Here is a 20,846-nt window from a genome sequence, read left to right on the forward strand (position 1 = left end):
GGCCTGCCCTGCCCACCCAGGGCCTGTCTGTGGGGTGAGGAGGGCTGTGTGCGCTGCCTCTGCTGAGCCACCTCCCAGAGGTGCTGGACCTGAGCTCAGGTGGAGATCCCATCCCAGGTGGGAAACACCCCCGTGCCAGCAGCTAGGGGTGTCTGAGCTGGACCAGCCTGGACAGGCCTGTAGGACTCCCAGCTGGTGGAATGACATTTCGTACCCTGTCTCCAGGTCTTTTTCCCTCTGCCATCACCACTGCCTTGAGCAGAGGAACCCAGAGCTGCTGAGGTCAGGCACAGCCCTGCAGAGGTGGGACTGCTGGGGCTGGTACCCACCTCTTGTTCCTGGGGCTTTGGTGTCTCTGTCCAGCCCATGTCGGTGGAATCAGGGAGACACAGGCCTGTCCAAAGCCATGCAAGGGCCAGGAGATGGTGCCTCAGCTGTTCCCCCACCAAAACCACCTGCAACCCAAATGGGACATGAGACATGGCCTTCCACTGCAGGGTGCTCAGTGCCCCCCAGGAATGGTGGGCCCAAATTCAGAGAAACAAGGTATAAAAGTGAAGTACAGAAGAAGGGCAGTGGGCTGGGGATATCTTCTGAACACAGGATGCTTGGTGCCAGTATGGACACTGACCTGCGGACTCAAGCTGCCCCAGGTGGGGACCAGGGAGAAGAGCCCAGTGTCTGCCCCATGCCACCTCCCTGCCAGCTCTGCCCTCCCCCAGGGGTAACATTTCTCCCTTACTCTGGCACCTGGCACAGCTTTGCCTCCTCCTCCTCCTCCTCCTCTTCAGGGAGATGAGCCACAGAGCCTGGGGGTGTGTGAGGGGGCAGCACACCTGAGCAGAAAGAGCCCGTTTCAGGGTGTTTTGGGGCCTGAACAGTCTGGCCCTGTGGGCTGGGTCTGTTCTCTGCAGCAATGTGGGATCATCACTGTACCCCAGATCTGTGCTTGCTCCTGCAGCAGCTCCCCAGGACCTACACAAGGGGCCTGATGGTGAGACCCCCAGCCCTCTGCACTGCTGCCTCACGCTGGGCAGAGCACAGCTGTGGAAAGCTCACAGGAGTGGAGAGTTGCAAGGGTGACACCCCCAAGGTCATCATCATGGGTGACACACATGGACACTGCAAACGCAGCCTCCATCCCCGGGAAAAGTCCAACCAGGAAAGGTTACAACCCTGCATCTCCACAGGGCCATGGACTGCCAGGAGGAAAGCTCTAGGGACCAGGGCAGAAGAGGCTGTAAGCCTGGGCTCCTCCTCTACCCCCTAAGAGTCACTCCAGAGGTGGAGGAGCTCCCAGCAGGGAATGACGCAATGCTGCCATGGATGATGCTCTTGGAGACAGCTGCCTCCTCCCCTCTTCTGCTCTAGGGCCAGATCCTGCTGTTTGCAGTGCTACCCACCTGGGGCTGCTCCCCTGCAATGGACACCCAACACACCTTCTGGTCTGCAGCAGAGAAGTCCATCAGGGAAGAGGTTGACCAAGCACCAGCAGGACCAGGGAGGGCAGTTTGGGTTTCAGGTTCCTGCCCAAGTGCCAAACCCTTCTCCCTACCCAGCTCCTGCGTGAGTCATTTCTCTGCCCATGGGAGCTGGGGCAGGTGAAAGCCCCAGCCCAGGGAGAGGGACCCTGGCTCAGCTCCCAGCAGGGCCGGCTTTAGGGGAGGGACACAAAATACCCTCTGCCATGGAAATGTGCCCAAATTAGCAGCCTCCCAGACAGGACCTTCTCCAGACCTGGGGCTGGATGATGGCTTTTGGCAGCAGCCCATGTCTCCTGGGGATCCCTTCTCCCTCCCCTGGACTGTCCCTCCTCTGCCTCCCACAGCACTGAGGGAAAGGTCCCCCCATTGCTCCTGCTGTCATCCCCCCTGCACCTGCACACAGGTACTGCCCCCACACAAACCCTCCCTGACACCCCTGGGAGGCAGCAGGAGGGTAGGGCTGGGGGCTGGAGCGCAGCAGGACGAAGGGCTCCCAGGGCTGCCGTGGGGCCTTACAGTCCCTGCCCAGGAAGGAGGCAGCTCTGGGGAGCTACCAGCACTGCTCCAAGGTCTGTGAGGGCCCAAGGGAGCAGGAACAGCTCATGGAGCCTGGGCACCTGGCAGAGCCAGGGAAGGGGCAATCCCAGCCCCGTGTGCCCCAGCAAGTGGCTCTGCACCCTGTGCCAGGACAGTGGGGAGCGGAGCTGCCTCCTAACCCCTGTGGGAGGTGATACATGGGACGTGATACCCCCTGGGGCTGGATGGGGTGTTCAGGGCACCGGGGCCACCTTAGGGCTCGTTTCTGTGGGGCCAGAGCCCAGTGTCACCCCAACACAGCAGCTCTGTCATGGCCTCTGTGCCACGGGACCAGTGTGGCCCAGGCAGGGCCTGGGGGAAAGAGCAGCTGGGGAACCCCAGGGTGAGGAGATGGGTGCTCCCTCTGAGGTGCATCACGGGACCTTGCAGAGAGCCATTTTTGCTGGAAGCTCTGGCTGGCAGGATGGAAATGTCTCTGTCAGCAGGAATATTCCCCAGGGAACATGGGCTCTCGCAGCTCCACAGCCTGAAACCTGAACCCACTGTCCCCAAGACGTGCCCCTTCCTCACTGCCATGTCCTTGTGCTCTGCTCCCCCCGATCAGCCTCAGGGAGACACCCCAACACCTGGGCAGGCAAGCACCAGCTCTGGGTCATACCCCCAAAGGCTTTTAAGAAGAGCAAATGTGGAGGCAGGGGGTAAACACAGGAGAATAAAACCAGAGGCAATGCCCGGCTGTTTCTGCTGCCCATGGGAAAAGGCAGACGGTTCCCTGGTGCTCACGGCTCTCCCAGCTGCACAGACCTCTCCTCCCTCCTGGCTGCACCCAGCTGCATGGCAGGGACGGGCTGTCCTGGCCTGGGGCCCAGGGACTGTTGTGCACTGAGCTCTGGTGTCGCAGCCTTGGTGTCCTCAGGGGGATGTGCCAGAGACACCTCGTCAGCATCGTCATAGCCTGTGCTCTCCGGGAACAGGGACCAGGCATCTCCCTCAGCTCCAGGGGCCCCAGCACATCTCTGGGAGCGCAGCTTTGGCCCTGCAGGCAGCAAGGCAGCCCATTGCACTTTTGCCCCATGAGGTGCCCCTCCTGGTCTCTACATCACCTTCCCCCCTTCTCCTCACCAGTCCTGAGATGGTCAGATCCCTCTCCCACCCCCGGTCCCCCCAAGGAAAACTCCCAGGGCAGGTTCTCCTGTCCCAGGATTTTGGGGTCTCAGTATGGCAAGGATTCACCCGGCACCAGGGATGGCACCCCAGGAACCGGCAGCGCTATCTTTCCCTCTCACCTCCAGGTGCATCCCTGGGCCCTGCTCCCTCCTCTGGGGCCCTGGGCATTTCCCAGTCTCCCTGACCAGAGGCAGGATCCTCCCCACGGTCAGAAACCTCCCTGGCATCATCATAGCCATCCGCTGGGTCACCTCTGGGCACCACAGGCATGTCTGAAAGGAGAGGGGAGTTGGTGACAGTGAGAAGACACGTCCTGCGGAGCAGAGGATGGGAGGATGTGCAGGGACATGGGGCTCAGACACTGGTTTTGGCAGCATCACAGGAGAACCCCACCTGTGTCCTCCCCAACTCTAACAGTGACACCACTGTCCATCCCAAGTCTGCAGGGAGGAGAGATCCACCCCTTCTTGCTCCCCATTACCTGGGGCTGACCCCGGACCATCCTCCTCCTCACTGTGCCCGGGCTGGGGCTGCACCTTGGTCAGGGACCCCTCTGAATAGGAGCCTGGAGAGAGGCAATGCAGGTGTTATGGGAGTGCGCTCTGCTGACCCAGCTTGGGCTCAGTGCTGCTGGGGACAGGGGACCCACCGAGCCAGGGCTGCGTGGGGAGGAGGGCTCAGGACTCAGCCTGCTCCCCTGGGACAAACCCCCTCTCACAGGGGCTCCCAGACCTGCCCCGGGACAGCCCCTTCCCTCACCCCGTGGGTGCCAGGTGGGATGCAGGGACAGGCAGCGAGGGGCTGTCCCTGGTGGGACGGGCAGAGCTGGTGGGGAGGAAGCTCCTCTCCCACGCCCACCACCTGGCTGCTCTCCCCACACACCCCACAGCCCCACAGCTGCAGGGACTATGGGCCAGGGGGCTGCAGGGGGTCAGCCTTGGGTGGGGGCCAGGGCAAAGAGCCCTGCAGATGTGCCCCCCATGTGGGACCCACACCCACCTGAGCCGCTGAACCTCGCCTGCTTCTCCCATGCTGGGCTGTAACCGATCTCCTCGTACAGGGCCTCAGGGAAGGGCTCCCAAGCTCTCTCGGAGCCTGCGGACAGAGGCAGGGCTGGCTCAGGGACGGGCAGAGAGGGGATGGCATCCTGCTCTGCTCCAGCAGCCCTCTTCCCCTGGGCCAGCCCAGGGCTGGCCCCACAGCACAGCCCCACTGCGCTGTCCTGTCACTGCTGACACTTCTTCAGGAAGGGCAATGTCCCCATGGAGATGGTCAGGGGCAGCGACACCCTCACACCATCCCCTCAGAGACAGCCCTCGTGCCCCTCTGGGCCCTGGGCCAGGTCCCTGGTGCTGAGCTTGGAGCAGCTCCTGCCTTTCCTCTGCCCCTGGAGCTGCCCCCTCCCTGCCCCATGGATCCGTAGCACGGCCCCTGCCCTGCTGGGGAGCAGGTAAGGGTTGGAGGGAGGAACAGCCTGGGGGCCTGACGCCACAGGGATGGACCCTGCTGTCCCTTGCTTCTCCCAGCATCTCCCCTGCCCCACAGCCCCCTCCAGAGCTGCCCAGAGCACTGCCAGTGACACAGCCTCATCTGTCTCCCCTCTGCTCCCATCTCCCCCAGCACAGCTCGGCCATTGCTCTCCTTGCCCCATCCCTAACTCCCCCCGAGTCTGGACTCTCTCTACCCCTTGCTGCTGGTGGCCCATGGTCAGGCAGTCATTGGGGCGGCACATGGGGATGAAGGCAGCACACACTCTGGTACCCCCAGCTCTGCCTGTACCCCTCACTGACACCCCACAGCACCCCTGGCCTTGCCAGGAGGCATCTTCCCCTGGGACCGCGGGGGAAGGACCCACCTCTGCGCCCAGCCCTAGCACTCCATGCTTGCCCGGCCAGGAGGGCCAGGAGCAGGCAGAGAAGGGCTCCCAGGATGATGCAGATGATGACGGGCAATGAGACTCTCCCTCTGCCTGTTGGACGGCCCCGGGTGGGATCTGCATGGGCAGGAACACAGAAATAGCAGCAGCAGGCCTGGGAGAGGTGGGGGCTGGGAGAGCCCAGTCCTGACCCCCCTTACACCGGGGGTAAGGGACCCCAGGGGAGGAGTGATGGGGAAGCTCCCACCCTACCGGGTAATGACAGCCCTCCTGAAACCCCTCCCCCACCGCTAACCCGGTGACACCTCTTGGGAGTTTCACTCCCCGGCAAGGAGCCCCTTCCCTCCGGCTGTGGGTCACAGCCTGGCCCTGGGAAGACCCAGCGCTGACAGGGAGGACAGCTTACCTGCTCGGGGGGTTGGTGCTGCCGTCCTGGGTGCAGCTGCAGAGGAGGAGAAGGAGAGCTGGGCCGAGAGGCTGGGTGTGCAGGTACCAGGGTGCCTCCTCTCTGGTACCCCGTGTGTGTGTGTGCACGTGTGCGGACATCCCTGACACATCCCACCCAAAGTGTCCCTCCTGTGGGGCTGGTCAGGGTGGCCAGGAAGGAGCCCAGGGCCATGGGCAGGACAGGGCAGGCAGCCCGGGAGATGCCCCTGGGGGCTGCAGGGCCCTGCGGGCAGAGGCTGGAGGACATCCAGCCCCACAGAAGCTGCTGCCCACTTGGCACCAGGCTCCCAGGCTCTGCACGGACAGCCTTGCTCTCAGGAGCTCTACAGCCATGCTGGGACCCAGCAGGGAAAACGCCTGCCCCAGCTCCTTACCCATGAGGGGTTCCCAGCCCTGCCCCTCACCCGAGCAGTTCACAGCAGCGTCCTCCTTATGCCGGCAGGCACCACTGTCCCCAGGCCGGGCCCAGCAGTCCTGCAGAGACAGCTCTGTCCCCCGGCACTCCACCTTCTCCAGCCAGATGGGGCCTGTCCCCTCCCCAAAGGCAGCCTCGTCCGGGGCAGACACTGCGGGGCCACAGCCCAGCTGCCTGCATGCCACCTCGGCATCCTGCATGTCCCAGGAGTCGTTGCACACCGTCCCCCAGGAGCCACACCTCCACTCTGCCCGAGCACCCGTTCTCGCCTCCCACGGCACGAATCTTCTCCCTGTCTGGAGAAGGCAGAGACCTCTCAGGGCACGGGACAGCAGGCAGAGCCCTGCCAGCTGAGACAGGCATGCAGAGGAGCAGCTACCTGTGCAGCTCGTGGAGTTTGGGCACGTGGCCCCCAGGGCCGGGGGCGTTTCTGGCTGTCTCCCTGGAGAAGGAAATGCAGCGGTGAAGGGGCTGCTGCAGGGGGGGTCATGTGGCAAACAGCGGGGCTCAGTTCTGCTCGCGTATCCCTGTGCCACCTCGCTCACGGCAGCAGCTGAACCCCGGTCACTCAGGGGACACACACGGCACACGGTGGGGGACCCTGACTGCTCAGCCCCAAAGGGAGCCTGGTTCCCAGAGCAGCAGGAGGAGGGGACGCTCCTTGGAGCCCTGACAGGTCCCTTCTGAGACCTTGCCTGGAGACACCTCTGCCTCCCCCAGGCACTGCTGGGAGCCCGGCTGGCAACTGCTGGGGAATGTGTGGGGCTCTGAGAGCTGAAGTCCCCTTTGTGCCACCACCAGCAGCAGCAGCAGGAGGGTCTGGCATGGGAAGGAAAAGCCCCTGTGGGCTCTGTCTCTGCATTTGACAATGCCCAGCAGGGAGCAGGAGCTGGGGATGCTGGTGCCCGGGTGGCTCAGACTTACCATTGCAGGTGAGGTGGGTCTCATCTCGCAGGTCATCGCAGGACTGTGGGTCCCAGGGAGCGGAGGGACACTGCCAGAAGGAGCTGTTTCTCTCCCCACCCTCCACGCGATCCAGCCAGGCGGGGCCAGTCAGCCTGCCAGAGGTCAGGTATGGTTCCAAGGATTTTGCATCCCCGCAGCCCAGCTCCTTGCAGGCCAGCGACACCGTTTTGAAATTCATTGAGTTGGAGCAAACGCTCCCCCATGTCCCGTTATAGAAAACCTGCAGGCGCCCGGAGCAGTTGGTGCTGTTCTCCAGCCTCAGGGCCACGAACTCTGGGAGGAAAGGCACCGAGAGGGAACAGGCTGGTCTGGAGCTGTGGGAGCAGGGGTACCCCTGCAGCTCCCATGCCCTCAGCCAGCCAAAGGCACGGCCAGCAAGTCCCCCTTCACCCATGGGCAGAGAAAAGTCCCTGATGGACAGACACCCCTGCCCTCCCCACTAAGCCTTGGGCACAGTTAGGCTCCTCAGAGACCCCCAGTGGGACTGAGGGGACCTGTGTGTGGGTGGGTGTCCCCAGGATGGGCTTGGGCAGGGGCTCAGAGGCAGCCAGGAACAGCCTTGAGCATTGCCGGCTCTCCCCTTGGCCCGGCCTCCCCAGGCACTGGGCTCCCACCACAGCTCCCAGCACAGACCTGAGCAGACGACTCCTGCGTCCCCTTTGTGCCTGCAGTCGTGCTTCCCCCAGGACCCTGCCGGGCAGTCCCAGAGAGCAGCTTCGGCCCCGGAGCAGTTCACGCTCTCCAGCCAGATCTGCCCGGAGCCTTCCCCGAACCGAGCAGAGCCAACCGCCTCCACCGCCCCTCCGCAGCCCAGCTGGTGGCAAACAACGGCAGCATCGGGCAGGTCCCAGCCATCATCACAGACGGTCCCCCAGCTGCCCCGGTAGTAGATCTCCACTCTCCCAGCACAGCGCCCGGACCCGTTCACCAGCCGGACCTGCCGGCTCCCTGCAGCGGGAAGAAACCCCGGCTACTGTCAGGGGCTGGTGCCCACCCAGCCCAGAGCCTGGGGGGCCCCTGCAGTGCCACTCACCCCAGCAAACGACCCCCACGTCCTCTGCAATCCTTGCTGCCAGCACGCTCTCGGGCAGGGAGGTGTTGCAGAGGGTCAGGTTGGCCTCATGCCCTGCGCACCTCACCCCTCGCAGCCCCACGGGACCTGTCCCTCTCTCAGGCTTTGGGGGGTTGTAGGCTGTCTCTGCCTCTCCGCACCGCAGCTGCCGGCACACCACACTGGCCTCCTGCATGTCCCACTCGTCATCCAGGACTCTGCCCCACGTCCCGTGCTGGAAGATCTCCACTCACCCATCACACCGGCTCCCTCCACCCACCAGCCGCAGGGATGCGGAGCTGGCTGAGCCTGGCGAGAGCAGCCATGCCCCAGCCCGCAGCAGCACCAGAGAGACCAGGAACCTGAGCTGCCTCTCCAGGCTCTGGAAACCTCACGGTGCCCTGAAGCTCACCTGCCTGCCCCCAGCCCTCTGCAGTGAGCTTCAGGAGCAGGTTTCCACAGGGCTGGTTTCCCAGTCCCTGAGCCTTCCTGGGCAAGACCCTCTCTGTGCTCTTGCTGGTTCAGAACCACCCAGCACGTCCCTGCTGAGGCAGATGGGGCAGCTCCCGCAGGAGGGAGCAGCAGGTGGTGCAATGGCCTGGGGATGGGCAGCACCAGGACAAGCCTTGCCCAACCTCAGCGCTGGCACTGGCACTGCTGAGACATGGGGCAGCACACACGTCTCTGTCCCTCTCTGCACCCCTGGGGAACGGGGACTGGGAGCCAGTGTCCCTGGCAGGGAGCAGAGCGAGGGGGCCCTTGCTGACCAAACAGGACCAGCTTGGGTCTTGTGCTGAGCAGAAGCCAGGGCAAAGCCCAGTCCTGCTCTGCAGCTCACACCCCTGCTCTGCTGCTGCTGCTGCTGGGGACATGTGGGCAGCCCCTCTGGGTGTGGGATTGGGCTCTGTGGGACTCTCTGTGGGGCTGGGACAGGGCTGTCTGCAGCTGGAGGGATGGAGCTGAGCCCCACAGCCCCATCCTGGGCCTGTCCCACAGCATGAGAGCAGGGGACCCAAGGCCTGGCTCAGTCCTCAGCTCTCCCAAATCAGAGCATTCCGTCTGAGCACATCAAGCTCTCCACATCACTCCTGGTGAAGCTGGGGATTCTCCAGGGAGAAATTCACCCTGCTGCTGCCATGGGGTCCCTTGCTTTGGGCGTCCATATCACAGCCAAGGGGAAAATGGAGTCAACACAGTGTGTTCCCAGCACTCACCTGAGCAAATGACAGCAGCGACATTCTCGTGGGAGCATGGTGAGGCTCCCAGGGCAGTCACTGGGCACTCTCCCAGGTGGCCTTCAGTCCCATCACAGTGGAATGACACTCTCCAGGTGGGGCCGGTGCCTCTCCCAAAAGGCCCTCCTCCAGGAATGGACTCAGCAAACCCACAGTTGAGTTGACGACAGAGAACATGGGCGTCCAAGAGGTCCCAACGGGAAGCACAGAGGGTGCCCCAGGTCCCCAGCACCTGGACCTCCACCCTCCCATCACAAGCTGTGCTGCCATTCACCAGCCTGAACCCTGTGTACTCTGGGGACAGAGAAAGATGAGAGAGGCTGCGTTGGTGCTCTTGCACCCTTGGTAGCTGGAGGACAGGTCAGAGGGACAGCCTTCCTTTCTCCTCCTTCTGCAGTCTCTTAGGGATGCAGAAAACCACATCATCCCTCCTGCCTTCACACCCAGCACAGCACAGTCTGCGTCCTGCTCCCCGTCCCCAGCTCACACTCAGCATTCAACACCCCACCCTGACTCCTTACTTGTGCAGGTGACACCAGCATTGTTGGCGTGGGTGCAGGGTTGGTCCCTGGGGGGCCCTCTTGGGCAGGAGGCGAGAAGGGATTCATTCCCCAAACACTGCAGCTCTCTGTCCCAGATGGCACCAACACCTTTTCCAAAATGAGCTGCCCCGGGCATGGACAGGACTACGCCGCACTGCAGCTCCCCACAGACCACATCAGTGGCTTTGGGACCAAAGTCTGAGTCACAGACAGTTTTCCACTGGTTCCCGTCACGGATCTCCACTCGTCCTGAGCAGGGGCTGTCCCCTCCAACCAGCTGGACAAATCCTGGAGCAACCAAAGACCCCTGTGAGTTTCCAGAGCCCTCTGGCAGTTGCCTGACCATGCCTCACCTCATCTCTGAGGTAGCCACAGGCAAAGAGCCTCACAACAATCCCAGCAGCGGCCAGTGGGTGCTGATGGTACGAACACACCAGAGACCCCATTCCACTCTTCAGAAACCATCACAGCACTCAGGGGCTGGCTTTTCTCCCAGATCCACAGCCACAAGCACCACTTAGGTCAACTGCTGCTATTCTGGAGACCCTGGGCTGACAGGAACTGGCCCCAGGCCCTGCAGCACCTGGAGCTCTGGGGCCCAAGGAGATGGGCCCAGGTGCTCTTGGCTGTTGCAGCCTGCTCTGCCCCACCCAGCTCAGGGCCAGGCACAGGAAGCCCTTGGAGCCACCAGAAATGCAGCCCAGTCCCAGATGGTTCTTGTGCTGTTGGGGCACTGCTGGGAGATGGGACATGTCACAGGGCACAGATGCAGTGCGGGTGTACCTACAGTCACTGTCTGCACCAGCCCCCAGCTCCAGCACCTGCCCGGGGAGGGTCCTCAGCCAGGGCCAGAGTGCACTGCCAGGCGTGCACAGCCCTGGCCAACGGCTGGTCAGAAGGCAGGAGAGCGGGCAGAGGAGCAGCCCTGGGCTGACACGAGCTCCCAGTGCAAGGACAGGCACCAAGGAGAGCCAGCAAGTGCTGGCCAATGCCCTGTGACGCAGGGCAGCCAGGGGCTGGGGTAGGCAGGAGAGGCTGGGCAGCAGGTCAGCACTGCCTGCACAGGGGTGTCTCCCTCTGGGCTGGCTCTCATGGGGTGACCCTGGAAGAGGAATGAGGTGGCCATGTGCCAGTGCTCCTTCCCTCTCAGCAGCTCCTCTGCTTTGGAGGACTCAGGTCTGCCAGGGAACACAACCCTAAAGTCCCCGGCCACCTTGGGCTCTTCCCTGGGGCTGTGGGTGGCCATGTGAGCTGCTCTCAGTGCCTCTGGCATGGGGGAACCAGGTCTTCAGTGCTGCCAGACAGCTCCTGTATGAACAGGAGGAGAAAGTTGGGAACCAACAGAGACTGCGGGGCAGGGTGGGCATTCATCTCCCAGTCCCAGGCACCCACGGAGGGTGGGCTGAGCCACATCAGGGGTCAGGCAGTGGCAGGTTCCCCCTGGGCTTTCCTCAGGGAAACCAGCAATGACAGCCCCAGCTCAGCAGTGTGAATAGCTTCACCAGGCTCTTTTCCAACACCCCCTTGTTTCCCTGAGGGCACAGCCAGGTCCCTTCCCCCATTCCGGACACAAAGGTGGGGAACTGGCAGGCCCCTTACCTGAACATGTCACTCCAGCATCCTCACCGTGATTACAGTATTGTTGAGACCTTTGTGTGTTTTTGCAGTCAGACAGGGCAGATTTGGTGCCGTGACACTCAACATCAAACATCCAAATGGGGCCGTATCCTGGCCCAAAGTGTGCATTCCAATGTGTTTGAACAGCAGACCCACAGCCCAGCTGCTTGCAAACCACTGCAGCATCATCTATGTCCCAGTCGTCATCACACACGGTCCCCCACTGGCCCTCTTGTTTCACCTCCACTCTTCCAGCACAGTGTCGGCCACCATTTTCCAGCCTCACCTCCGCAGCCCCTTCAAACACCAACATGGGAATGGTCAGGAGAGCACCAAGACCCAGACCACTGGTCTGGAGGTCCCTCCTGACCATGCTGAGTCACAGGCACCAGAGTGGGAACCCTCCCCCTTCCACACTGTCCGCAGGGCATTGTCGGGGTCCCTTTTCTCTCTACATCCTGCATAGGGCTGGAGGTGCCCAGCTCTGGCCCTGCTCAGCCATTCACCTCCCCACAGCCTGTGGCACCTCCTCCCACTGCAACGACCCCCTGCCCATGCCCACTCGCACACCGTGCCCAGCCCTGCACAGGGCACCGTCTCCTCCTCACCAGCCCAGAAACTCCTGTACAGCCCCGTGCCCACAGGCCCACACCTCCCTGTCCCACCCAGAGAGGCACAGGCAAAGGCAGAAGTTCCATCGACTGGAGCAACATCTGCCCCTCACCTCAGCGGCACCTTCAAAGCAACCCCATTCCCAGAGGTGTCCCGATGACCCCACTGGTGCCTGCTGGCCCCATCTCTGGGACAAGGATGTCGGCACTTACCCCTGCACAGCTGCACCCAGAGGAGCAGCCACAGCACCTGAGGGGACAGGAGTCCCTCCATCCACAGCCTCAGCCTCCTGCCCAGCTGGCACAGCCCTGCGGCACCCCACTCCCTCTCACGCCTCCTGGGGACTCATGGGGACAATGACGATGGGAGGGTAATATATCTCTGACGATGCTGACCCAGCTGCAGGAGGAGCCAACCGAAGCATCAGCACCTTTTTAGACGTTATTGGGAGCGATCTCCCTTCCGACACAGCCAAGCCCTCCAATGAACTTCTCCAGCGCCGTTCATGACCATATATGAGGAACATAGATGTCTCACTGTGGGTGTCATCGTCGCTGCGTCGGGAAATCGTCACGGGACAATCTGGGTGTGGAGGGGAAATGGGTCTGTCACCCCCTTGACCCCTGCTGTGGGCACGGGGAGCAATGAGCATCTCCTCTGCTGGGCTCACCCAAGAAGCCAAGGCGTGAGTGTCCAGGCACCGCCAAGCCATGGGAACCACGGAGCTGGGACTGCTGTGGGGTCTGTGTCAGCTTGGAAAGGAAACAGCCCCTGCCCCTGCTACAGCCCCCGCTGTGCTGGGAGCAGCAGCTGGGAAAAGTCCTCAGCCAGGGGAAGAGCTCCATGCCAGGAGGGCTGGCTCACCTGTCCCTCCCTGCAGAGCCCCATGGCGGGTCCCTCGCAGGAGCCTGAGCTGGGACATGTCCCTGCCCTGGCAGCAGACACGCAGCACTGAGGCTCAGACGTGTCCCTGACTCTCCGCGTGTCACCCAGGGGCCGTTATTCCCCACGGGCAGATCAGGAGCTGGAGCCTGCAGGTGCACAAACCACAGCCCACGTGGCCTGGCAGTGCTCGCCGCGCTCCCCCCGCAGCACCCCGGCAGGCAGTCTGTGGTTTCCTCCCGGCACCGTGCCCAGGCACATCCCTGCGGGGCCCCCGAGCCACCCCCACCCCGACTGCTCCAGCCAGGGCTGCAGGGGCTGCTCCTTCGGCCTTGCAGGCACGGGGCTGGGCAGCTCCCGGCCCCCGGCATGCCCATCTGATGCACACGCCCGCTCGGCACCAAGCCCCAGGGCCACTGGCTGCCGTCACTGACGTCACCTCACACCCTCCTAGTGCCACCGCTCTCTGAGCAGCACTTATACTGATGGTGACTTCACATCCCTCCCACTGCCAGCGCTCTCTGCTCAGGAGTTACAGTGACCGTGACCTCACACCCTCCTACTCCTGCTGCTGTGTGCTCATGGGTCACACTGTCACACGTATGTGTGTGTGTGTGTGCTGTGTTGTGTACAGGCTTCTGCTGACAATGGTTCTTCCAAAAAGCCCTATTTGGGTGGGGTCTAAATGATTATTTTGATGCCGTCAGAAGCACCCACACAAGCCATATCCCTGCTCTTGGACTAAAAACTACTCCACCGCCACGGAAATGACGAGCTCATGCACAAGGCATGGGCATACTCCTGGCCTATCCACTACTCAGCCACAGGTGATGTCATAGCATCTACCACTGCCATGTGCCTGTTCCTGGCTTATCAGGTACTCAGGCACCACTGACATCACAAGGACATTCACCAGACATCCGCCAGCTCCTGGCCTATCACCTCCTCAGGCACCAGGAGCCTCACAAGCACCTACAGTACCCATAAGCCTGCTCCTGGCCTATCAGCTCCTCAGGCAAGAGAGACCTCATGAGAACCTGCACAGCCTCCCCTTTTAACAAGAAATACTATATAATCAGAAAATTCTGTAATAAAGTTGATTCTGTACTTGCACCCTACAGAGTCCATGCCTATCATACACCACAAATGGCGCCCGAATCAGGACTTGAAAAATAGAAGAAGGACTTGGAAAAGAGAAGAAGGAAAAGCAATGCAGATAATAACTGGTGGTGTACCCCTGCGTAGCTGGACGGAGGAAACTGCACTGCCTCGAGCGCTCATATTCATCACCACTTGCTGGACGACACAGGTGAGCAGCCGCGGGGAAGATTTTTAGACTGTCGTTTTTTTATCATGGGTCAGTCAGCGACTCGAGAAGAGAAGTTGCATACAGAGAATTTACAATGTATTTGACAAGAACTAGGCTTTAAGGTTGCTCCGCTGCATTTAGTGAGCTTGTTTGTATGGATTCGGGACTATTCTCCGTGGTTCCCTGTTAAAGGCTCATATGATCTCACTCAATGGCAGAAAGTTGGAGAGGAGCTGCAAGATAAGCAGCTTTTGCAGTTGGAGCTCCCCGATGATATATTGATTACTTGGCATGTGGTTTATACTGCTCTTAGGACTCTGCTACCTGCTGAACAGGTATTGCAGAAAGTAACTCCATATTACCACTCGCTGAGACAAATATGAAAAAAGAATCTCGTTCGTTTGAATTAATAGACTCTGAGTTGGAGTCAGACTATGCTGAGGTGGTGACTGAACCTCCGCTATCGGAGGGCGGAGCAGACCCTGGGGATTCTTTTGATCCAGGTCCCATTGACCCCGAACGAGAGATGGATTTATATCCCCCATTTACTCCTGTAAAAGCGACGGCTGCTTCTGCCCCCACGGCAGAAGAGATTTTGCAACAACAGAGACAAAAGACTCTCACAGATATCCCTGATGCCCACCCGCCCACCCCCCCCTACTCGGCGCACGCCCGCCCCCTTCTGCACCCCACCCCACCCCCGAGTTACCCATTACAAGGAATTGTTCAGTCTAAAATCTTGGGTGGACTACTTGACGAGTGCTGGGCAGAGGCACTAAAAAGAGGGGACATATCATTTCTTCAAGCCATGCCTGTGTTGTATCAACCAAATAGACCCCCCGAATACGTTCATTTACCATATGATGTAATAAAGGAGGTCCGCAAATCGATAAAGGAGTATGGTTTGCAGGCATCATTCACAATGAACTTGTTACAGGTTATAGGAGAATCTTACGTACTGACACCCTTAGATTGGAAATCCATCCTACGTCTTGTGTTGTCTGCAGCACAGTACTCTGTGTGGTTTTCGGAATACCGTGAGCTGGTGCAAGTTCAGGTGATGAACAATTTAATGGCAGGAACTGCTATTGGTCTTGACGAATTAATGGGAGAAGAGCATTATGCTACTGGCATAGTACAGGCTGGACTATCGTGGAATGTTCTTGCCCAAGCCACAGGGTTAGCCTTGAGGGCGCTCCGATAGGTGCCGGATTTCAGCAAGCGAGAGTCGTCCTTTGATCCATTCGTCAGGGACCTCCGGAGCCGTACATACAATTTTTGGATCGTTTACAAACTGCTATACAGAGACAGATAGACTCTTCTGAAGCAGCAGAATTGTTATTGTTTCAGCTCGCTATTGAGAATGCAAACACGGACTGCAGGCGAGCCATTGATCCTATTCGTAATCACGCTTAAAACTTTGAACGATCTTATTAGAGCATGCCAAAACGTGGGCTCTGAGCGACATAAGGCAGATATGCTAGCTGCTGCCTTAGCTCAACAGTTGGCAGTTGCACGAGCTGCTACTAAATGTTTCTCCTATGGTCAGGAAGGGCATGTGAAGAAAGATTGTCCGAAAGCGAGAAGAGGAGGACGAGGACAAGGAGGGCAGGGAAGACAACTTGCTCGATTATGCCCTCGTTGTCAAAAGGAATACCATTGGGGTAATCAATGTCATTCTAAGTTTGACAAACAAGGCAATCCGCTCCCTGAGAATACCTTGGGAAACGGGAGAAGGGCCGCGAGGTCGGTGCCCCGAGACTACACAACAGGACCCAGCCCCCGCCGGCACAGTCCTTGACGTGGCCGGCACAAATAAACGAGATGAACGCTGGCAACTCACTACAGTCGAGTCTCTCAGACGAGCCACAACAGGCAGTGCCGGGTTGGACCTGGCCACCAGTCAATCCACAGTAATTCGAGATCAGTCAGTACATCTAGTGCCGACAGGAGTGTATGGTCCTTTGCCTAAGGGTTTATGTGCCTTATTGCTCAGTCATTCCTCCACTTCCAGAGCAGGTTTATTTATTTTGCCTGGGGTCATAGATTCCGATTATACTGGGGAAATAAAAATTATGGTTTGGACCCCTACGCCACCTTGTACTATGCCTATTGGAGAGCGAATTGCACAATTGCTTTTGCTGCCCAACACTCAAATTCAAACTAAAAGTTCCGCCCATGTTGGTGAAAGGGGGTCCTCTGGGTTTGGTAGTACAGGTCTGCCTCGCATTTTTTGGACACAGAAGATTACCATGGGACAACCGATGTTGACTTGTAGACTAAATGGTCGGGTGTTCACTGGCTTAGTGGACACCGGAGCGGATGTTTCTATTGTTCAACGATCGGACTGGCCACAGGAATGGCCATTAGTACAGGCGTTTGCTGCTGTTACTGGAATTGGAGGGACACAAATACCTTGGCAGAGTATGCGTTCCTTGATTGTGGAAGGTCCTGACAACAAACAAGCGGTTTTAAAACCATATGTTTTAACTGTGCCGTGTACTTTATGGGGTTGTGATCTCTTGCAACAATGGAACATGACAATAACAGCACATTTTTAACACGGGCCACTGACATTCAGCTGCGACTCAAACTGACTTGGTTATCAGATAAGCCAGTATGGGTAGATCAGTGGCCTTTGAAAGGTGAGCGGCTAGAAAGGGCTCATGAATTGGTGCAAGAGCAGCTACAATTAGGCCATATTGTTCCCTCCATGAGCCCTTGGAATACTCCTATATTTGTTATTCCTAAAAAATCTGGCAAATGGAGATTGTTGCAGGACCTCCGAGCTATTAATGCAATGATGGCACCTATGGGGGCCTTGCAACCGGGAACTCCTAATCCCACTATGATTCTGGACAGTTGGCATTTGAAGGTTATTGATTTAAAAGATTGCTTTTTTACCATTCATTTACATCCTGAAGATTGTGTTCGTTTTGCCTTTTCGATTCCTGTGATTAATAATGATAGACCCATGCAACGGTTTCACTGGGCGGTTTTACCGCAAGGAATGAAAAATAGCCCAACTTTATGTCAAATTGTTGTTAGTGAGGCCTTGTCAAATATTTGCAAAACATATGATACAATCATGTTATATCATTACATGGACGAAATTTTGTTGGCTGTGGAAACTGAATCATCTCTTTCCCAAGTTTTCGACAGTTTAGTAGCTGAGCTTTGGCGATACGGTCTCCAAATTGCGACGGAAAAGGTACAATCACTGCCTCCATGGAGGTATCTCGGCTGGAAACTTCTTGATTCGCATGTATATCCACAGTCTATACGACTTGCTACTACAGTGAGTATTCTAAATGACTTACAGAAGTTGTTGGGGACAATTAACTGGCTTCGACCACTGTTGGGAATAACGACACACGAACTGTCGCCATTGTTTTTGTTGTTGAAGGGGAATCCTGAACTAACTTCTCCTAGACAATTGACAGAAGCAGCCCAGTCGGCGCTGCAGACAGTGACAGATAAAATTAATTTTACGTTTGCTCATCGAATTTCTCTGCAATTGCCAGTTCGATTGTTTATCATTTATCATTCTTTTCAACCATATGCTCTCCTAGGTCAGTGGGACGAGAAGGTGCGGAAGGAAGAGCATGCTTTACGCATTTTGGAGTGGTTATTTTTGCCACATTCTTTTGTGAAAACGTTGACCACTGCCCTAGAAATGATTGCTAGACTTCTTTCGCAGGGTCATTTGAAATGTCAACAATGGACAGGACAAGATCCTACCTTCCTTCATCTACCATTAACCAAAGCAGAATTTCATGTTGTATTGTATAATAGTTTGGCTTTTCAGGCTGCACTGGCTGATTATACTAATGTTGTTTTGTATTCTTTGCCACACCATCGTTTATTAGGTTCTCTGCACTGTTTACCTCTTCAACCACAGTCGTTGTTGAGTTCTGTTCCTCTACAGAATGCTCGTACTGTGTTTATCGATGGTTCTGGCAAAACAGGTAAGGCTGCAGTTGTATGGCGTCACGCAAACTGCAAGGAATGGGCCTCAGATGTTTCTCGCTTATCTGGATCGACACAGATTGTAGAGTTAGCTGCAGCGGTCCGTGCCTTTGAGTTATTTTCTAAGGAACCTCTTAATATCGTTGCAGATTCTGCATATGTTACAGGTATTATTCAGCACTTAGAATCCGCTTTTATATGAGAGGTAGACAACAAACAGTTGTTTGATTTATTGTTAAAGCTAGCCCAACTTTTAAAAATAAGACAGCATTCTTATTTCATTTTCCATATTCGTTCTCACACTAACTTACCAGGACCCCTTGCCAAAGGTAATACAATAGCAGACCATTTTACAATGGCTGCGGTTTTTCCTCGACGTTTTGATCAGGCGAAATAAGCTCATGAATTTTTCCACCAAAACGCACACTCATTACGAAAGCACTTCTCTTTAACTACTGCACAAGCTCAAGATATAATTCGAGCATGCTGGGATTGTCAGCGCCTGTCCCCTTTGCCAGTTTTACCAGGGACTAATCCCAGAGGTTTAAATGCTAATGATTTGTGGCAATCAGATGGCACACATATTTCTTCTTTTGGACGCCTTAAGTACATTCATGTTTCTATTGACACCTTCTCTGGTTTTCTGGTAGCCACTGCCCATTCCGGAGAACGTGCCAGAGACGTTGTGAAGCATTTTTTAAGATGCTTTGCGACCATTGGGGTCCCACGGAAAGTTAAAACAGACAATGGCCCAGCTTATGTTTCTCGCCGTTTTCTGTTATTCTTACAGGATTGGGGAGTTGAACATATTACTGGAATTCCATGTTCCCCTACTGGCCAAGCAATAATAGAACGTGCCCACCGTTCTTTGAAATCTAGTATTGATAAACAAAAAAGGGGGAATCCAGTAGGGACAACACCACAGGAAATACTAGACAAAGCTACTTATGTTTTAAATTTTCTTAATCTCTCTGGATCTAAGCAATATAGTTCCGCAGTAGATAGACATTTTAGAACTGAGGAATCCTCTACCATGAAGCCTCAGGTGTTTTATAAAAATTTGGAATCTGGTCAATGGGAAGGACCGGTCCCCTTGCTTACCTGGGGACGAGGATATGCTTGTGTTTCTCTTCCCTCAGGTCCCTATTGGATCCCTGCAAGGTATGTAAAGCCAGCACAAGTGAAAACGCATACTGAAGATGAACAGGACGATAAGAAACACCAAGATGATGTTGCATCTGGGATTGATCAACCTCAAAATTAAGATATGGTGGCTTATAGAATTGCAGATGTATTATAATAATGGTTTTAACACATCACATTTATCTTTTTTCCTGGCTCATTCAAATATTTGGCAGATGGGTCTTTCCTTTTTTAAGCGACAATTGTATCAAGTACTAATGACGGAGAACACAACTAAGGCTACTGTAACGCTTTTGTCTGAAGCAGAAATCATGGTCTGCACAACCCATCCTTATCTTTTGCTCTAACCTCCAATGCTACTAGTCTATCATGTAATGGATCTTTTTGTATTACCCTGTCTTCACCAGACGTTAGGAGTTGTATAACTTTTAGCGATTTATAAAATAGTGAAACAACATTTAGAAGGACATTTGATTTATCTCTTCAACATAATATTCAGTCTTTACATGATCAATTGAGGGACCAAATTAAAAAATTACGGGAACTAATGAGTCAAAGTGTATTCGACACATTAAAAAATGGCCTATATCATGGCTAAATCCAAAAACTTAGTTTAGTGGTTTAAATCTTTGAATGTGGGTTTTTATTGGCATAGGCACTGTGTTGTTTTTCTTGTTCTTGGTGGTCTTTTTTACAGATTCTATGGTCGGCTATCTGACGAGTGCAGAAGATAGAGGCACATGTTATGGACACACTGTTGCTCAATGGGATTGTCATAAACAAAAAAGGGGGAGATGTGGAGAACAACGCTTTAGCAAATAAAGACGGCGTGGGAAATGTACGATTTCCACCTGTGCGCTAAAGAAGTGAAAAACAGCGGTTCAAAGAAAAGATATGCACAAAACAGACCTTGCATTCTTCAGTAGCTCGTAAATAACGTGACTGGCCGAATCCAGGAGATAAGGAGCTGAGAACAGACAGCCAGGCGCCCGCCAGGTGCAAGAGAAAAACAGACTAACAGATCTTGCAGCGAACACGAATCGGGTGATGATCGGGGAATAAAAGAGCCTCCCCTTTTAACAAGAAATACTATATAATCAGAAAATTCTGTAATAAAGTTGATTCTGTACTTGCACCCTACGGAGTCCGTGTCTATCATACACCACACACATGCAGCTATTTGGGGAGATTTTTGGAGCCCAGGGAGCTTTTGGGCTGAGAAACAGCCACTTAGGGAGCTGTGGGACCGAGAAACTGCCACTTCAAGCTATTTTGCATTCTGAAGCACTGATTTCGGCAGCTCCTGGGCTCAGAAACAGCAATTTAGTGAGGTTTTGGGCTTCAGAAAGCCCATTCAGGGAGCTTTGGGGTCAGAAACACTCAGTTTGGCAGCTTTTGGTATCCAAACCCACAGTTTATGTAGCTTTGGGCTCAGGAATACTCACTTAGGGAGCTTTGGGGCTCAAACCCAAGAATTTAGGGATTGTTTTGGCACTCGGACACACCCATTTAGGGCGATTTTGGGCTCAGACTCACCCATTTTGGGAGGTTTTTCATTCCGAAGGACACATGGAAGGCCACTTTGAGCTCAGAA

The 20,846-nt window shown here is 56.4% G+C and overlaps 1 protein-coding gene across 1 annotated transcript; it reads right to left on the reverse strand.

Annotated features, from left to right (window-relative positions):
* Positions 1-2,674: 2,674 nt before the first annotated feature.
* On the reverse strand, positions 2,675-11,431 carry LOC142598819 (antigen WC1.1-like). Its single transcript, XM_075738243.1, is given in 15 exon segments — positions 2,675-3,057; positions 3,308-3,460; positions 3,670-3,753; positions 4,188-4,283; positions 5,044-5,181; positions 5,471-5,506; positions 5,916-6,160; positions 6,162-6,222; positions 6,306-6,368; positions 6,851-7,165; positions 7,526-7,840; positions 7,926-8,252; positions 9,158-9,472; positions 9,700-10,008; positions 11,320-11,431. Coding segments are annotated over 15 exon segments (2,826 nt in total). The 3' UTR covers positions 2,675-2,800.
* Positions 11,432-20,846: the final 9,415 nt, after the last annotated feature.

The sequence above is a fragment of the Balearica regulorum genome, chromosome 31 (genome assembly GCF_011004875.1).
Source record: "Balearica regulorum gibbericeps isolate bBalReg1 chromosome 31, bBalReg1.pri, whole genome shotgun sequence".
NCBI lineage: Eukaryota > Metazoa > Chordata > Aves > Gruiformes > Gruidae > Balearica > Balearica regulorum.